This window comes from Lottia gigantea (assembly GCF_000327385.1).
Source record: "Lottia gigantea unplaced genomic scaffold LOTGIsca_38, whole genome shotgun sequence".
In the NCBI taxonomy this organism is placed as follows: domain Eukaryota; kingdom Metazoa; phylum Mollusca; class Gastropoda; family Lottiidae; genus Lottia; species Lottia gigantea.
Window position 1 is genome coordinate 1672921 of NW_008709295.1, and position 4960 is coordinate 1677880.

General features: G+C 36.6%; 1 protein-coding gene across 1 annotated transcript; it reads left to right on the forward strand.

The window, feature by feature from the left end:
• Positions 1-499: 499 nt before the first annotated feature.
• Positions 500-4481, forward strand: LOTGIDRAFT_163191 (hypothetical protein; the record flags this gene model as incomplete). Its single annotated transcript, XM_009059252.1, has 2 exons — positions 500-633; positions 4298-4481. 2 exons carry the CDS (start codon positions 500-502, stop codon positions 4479-4481), a joined length of 318 nt encoding a protein of 105 aa, XP_009057500.1.
• Between the last annotated feature and the right edge of the window lie 479 nt (positions 4482-4960).

Consider the following 4960-nt stretch of genomic DNA (forward strand, 5'->3'; position numbering starts at 1 on the left):
ACCAGAGTAACCATATCTCTACCAACTGAAATGGACACTACACCTGCACCATCTAGAGCCACCACGCTGCCGAACCAAACCCCTAAACGAGCCCGAAGTTCACCTACACCTAGTCCAGCAGACATAGGTAAACACTCTCGTAGAGAGGGCACTCCCCTTCTCTTTTCACTTTCAGACTCGTTTTCCCCTTCCACACCATCTGAATCTTCACCACGTGATCCAGGATCCGCCAACCTTTCTTCCTTCTGTGCGTTTTTGGACCAGCAAACCACCCCTCAGTCTCCATCCAAGTCGAGACGTGTATCCAGACCTTCCAATTATTCTTCATGTAGGCCTCAACAACCGTGATCAGCTACCAAAGACCTCCTTTATCCAAGCCCAGAAATTAATCGCCACAGCCAACAAAACCTTCCCAAACTCCAAGATCCTCTTCACATGTATACCCATTTCAAATAAAATCTCGAAGAAAGCACAACAGAACCTCAACACTCTCAACAACATGATGATAGAGTCCAGTATCAACAGCGCAACAATCTTACCACCCTACGAAGAAGAATTCGAACCAGTTGATAATCTTCATTGGTACAGTAAACAGCATTTATTTGTTTTGGATACACCAGCTTCAAGCATCGAGTAAGTCTTTAAACTAATTACTGGGGATAAAAATACTGAGAGGCCACCGCTAGGCCAAACTGTAGTTAACTTGAGCCGCAAAATTCTTACACCCCTTCAGCATTCAATCTTAGACCGTGGACTTAAATTTATTCCCACACCAAAGATAGCTAACTTGAATTATGTCCGACCATCCATTGAACGATTTCAACGAAATCTTAGCTGCACATATATTTTTTTCGAAACCACCCCCCACGTGGTGCTAGAAAAATGTTTATTCCTAAATCCACGTTGACACCCCCTCAGGCCGCCATCCATCCTGAAATATTGAAAGCATTTGCGAGTATGAATAGCCAAACAGTGAACCTTTCCATAACACACGAAAAGCCTAATCTCACACGAGTGGAACGTGAAGCGTTAAACTTACTTAAGAAAGACGATAGCATTGTTATTAAAAAGAGTGACAAAGGTTCATGTTGTGTCATTCTGAATAGGGAGGATTACGTTTCAGAAGCAGAAAATCAACTGAATAATCCTAAACATTATGCCATTTTACCGAAACCAATTTTCAAAGAAACTGCTAACATGATTAACAATATTCTTGCCGATTTAGTCAAAACTAGTTATCTCAAACAGAAACAATATGACTATATGTCTGCCAAACCTGATTGTCGCGAGAGACATTTGTACACTTTGCCTCAAATCCATAAGAATTCAACCAAGGAGTGGTTTATCTCGAATAAAATCCCTAAAGGCCGCCCGATTATATCTGACTGTGGTAGTGAGTCATATGCAGTGTCAGAATACATTGATCATTTCTTACTACCTCTAGCATGTCAACATCGAGCCTACCTTAAAGACACAACCGATTTTGTCAATAAAATCAAAAATCTTCGAGTTCCCTCTAATGCTATTTTAATTTCTATGGACGTTTCTTCTATGTATACCAATATCGATAACACTACTGGTCTAACGGCAGTTCGTAAAGCTTTTAATAGAAACCCAGATCCAAACAGACCCGACGATGCAATTCTACAGCTTTTAGAGATTTGTCTTAGTCGAAACGATTTCACATTTAATGGTAAAACATATTTACAAACTTCAGGGACAGCAATGGGCAAACGATTCGCCCCTTCGTACGCAAACCTTTTCATGGCAGAGTGGGAACGTGAGGTGTTGCCCCTCTGTCCATTTGACCCACTTTTTTACGGACGCTTTTTGGATGACATTTTTATGGTTTGGACTTATTCTATCGAACAGTTTTGGGAATTCTTTGAAATTCTCAACAACCACCATCCTTCTATCAAACTAACCACAAACGAGAGTGACAAAAACATAGACTTTCTCGATACCACAGTCTTTAAGGGAGATTCCATAGCAGAAACAAATAAACTGGATATTCAAGTGTATTTCAAGGAAACTGATACTCATCAACTCTTGCACAAGAGCTCCTTTCACCCAAAACATACCTTTTCTGGTATAATTAAGTCACAAGTTTTACGATTTCATCGAATTTGTACAAGATCTTCTGATTTCAACCAAGCCTGTACGATGGTTTTCTCAAAACTGAAAGAGCGTGGGTACTCTAAACGATTTTTACGAAACATGAAAAATTCCACCTTAGCACAGATAGCAGCTAAAAACAGACTTTATGACGAAGTACCTCCATGTTTAAGAAGTGCTCCATGTTTGTCCAGTAGATGCAAAACATGTCCCTTTATATCAGAAACTCATTATTTTGTAAGCAACTCTACGAATAAAAGGTACCCGATCCAGGAACATCTAACATGTGAACATTCGAATGTAATATATTTAATTTCATGCAAGAAATGCCCCAAACAATATGTAGGAGAAACTAAGAATAATTTACGAACTCGCTTTAATGCTCATAGGTCAGACATCAAATTAAAGAAAGACAAGCCTATTTCTAATCATTTCAACCTCGACGACCATTCAATAGACGATCTCGCCCTAATCCCAAATGAGCGTATAGAAATTGACTTGCCCGAAGATGAAACTACCAAATTCCGTCAATCTAGGGAAGCCCATTGGATTGAGACATTGAATACAGCAAGACCTATAGGACTAAATATTCATCATAATGTAGGCATAGCACCCTTTGTTGTCCCGTTTAATACAACCAGCAATCGAGCAAGCAAGATAGTTCATGCCCACTATAAGAGCCTTCAAGAGAAATTCCCCCATGTCTATAAGCAGAAAATGATAGTTGCATATTCAAAAAATAAGAACTTAAATGATAATATTGTTCATAGTAAACTAAAAACAATCAGTACATAACAGATACTATACTTCTCGCCCATCGGGCGAGTTATTTTTTCTAATTTCAGATCAGAATAAGAACAGAAGAAAACCCAATATCAAAACCCTTAATCCTGATTTCTAAATAAAGTGTCTGCTCCACCCTAGGCCTGTACATTTGGGAGAATCAAACCCTCCCTTCCCCGAAATCCATTATCTCTTATATCTAGCGTGTCGCTATTGTTTAAATGTAAAATGACGCATCTTAGCACAACCGGAAATGACGTAGGACGTTAACCGTTCATTACGTCTTTCTAATACCTGCTCTAATTCTTAATCTATTTTGATCATAATTTTTGTTCTGTTCATTACTTTGAACTAATGTCTAAAAGATAGCAATTAAAGAAATTTCAAATTTTGACTTTTGGAGATTTTATTTAGAGCCTTTTTCAAACTTCCACAATTGTTTTGCGATCGCTCTGAAAATTTACATTTAGATAGACATTTTGATTGCGAACAAAAATCAGCTTTCAAAATTTAGATATCACTTCCGGTTGCCCATTACGAGATATATCCGATATTACCTTTAACTTAAATATTTCAAATTGTTATAAGTGTGCATCTGTCACCATCGAAATTTTACATAAAAATAAATCACTATTTTGGACAATAAGTGATAGAATTTTATTTTGTTTAGGCCTTTTACTTTTAAAAAGGGAATAGGTTTTACAATTGATAAAATTTTCATATTTTGACCATTTACATGCATGACCTTGGTTTTACCATGTCCAAGGTTATTGATCTATGATGTCCATTCATACTTTTATCTTTGATGACCGACATATATATATTTGAGTAGTATAGGACCTTTCAATTTGGTCGCACGGGGATTCCCCATTCCATTTCATTTCATGGGGAAAGTGCGACCAAATTGAAAGGTCCCAAAAAAGACCTAAACTCCCTACATTTCATAAATTCTTACACTAAAAAAGACCTAAACTCCCTTCATTTCATAAATTCTTACACCTATACACCCTACATTTCATAAATTCTTACACCAAAATCACCTTCAAACAATTCCTACATTCCATAAGCATATTAAAAATAACCTTATATAAAATAACATAACATCCGTTTTTTAATAGCCTCGTTTTAAGTAATGTTATTTTTAGTAACTCTTTTTTGGAAAAAAAAACAGATCACCATTTTCTACTTAATTTTTAAACCTTAAAAATGGCAAATAAAATATTACATCCAATCTTTAGATTATACGATCCGATTCGTTATTCATTTAACAAGAAAAAGAGGATTATATTATCATCTCACCGACTGTTGGTTCTAAATCCCAATTGAATGGTGGTGGTAGAATTACCTTCGAAACAAATTCATTATCGAATTGGTTGCTTCTTTCCGATGCTTATTTCAGATGCGATTTCAAAATCAAAGACGCCACTCAGAATCAAGTTCCACAAACTAATACAACGTTAGAAAACAATTTCTTTCCATCTTTATTTAGCGAGATGGTTTTGGAAGCTGGTTCAAATCCGATAGAAACCATCAAACACCCTGGGGAATTCGACCACAATGTTGAAAACAGTTTTATATCCTAAAGATTTCAATTCAGTCTCAGGTTGGATACCCGGTGTCAGCGATGGAAGTGTTTTAAAAGAACCGGTAAGAAATCTCGTAAATGATGCTGAGTGAGAGTTGTTGCTCGAGACACAATAGAAAGAGTAGCACGAGCAGCTAATCATGGATTCGAAAAACGAGTACGAGTATAATAATGTTGTTGAGAATAATAGGTGGGGTAATTACGTAAATTGGAAATTATATCCTTTATTCGGTCTGTTTGAATACAAAAAGATTTCCATAGGGTTACCAAATAAAATTCATCTACAAAGAGAAATCAACGATGATAAGATATTCTTTGAAGAGAATGCTTCAAATTCAAAATTAGAAATAACGAATCTCCAACTTTTCATACCCGTAATAACACCATCAATTGAACCAGCAAGATATTTAATGGTTGGTTTCAAGAACTTACCAGACTCTCAGACGAATGACAATAATGTCTTCAGAGTGGTAATGA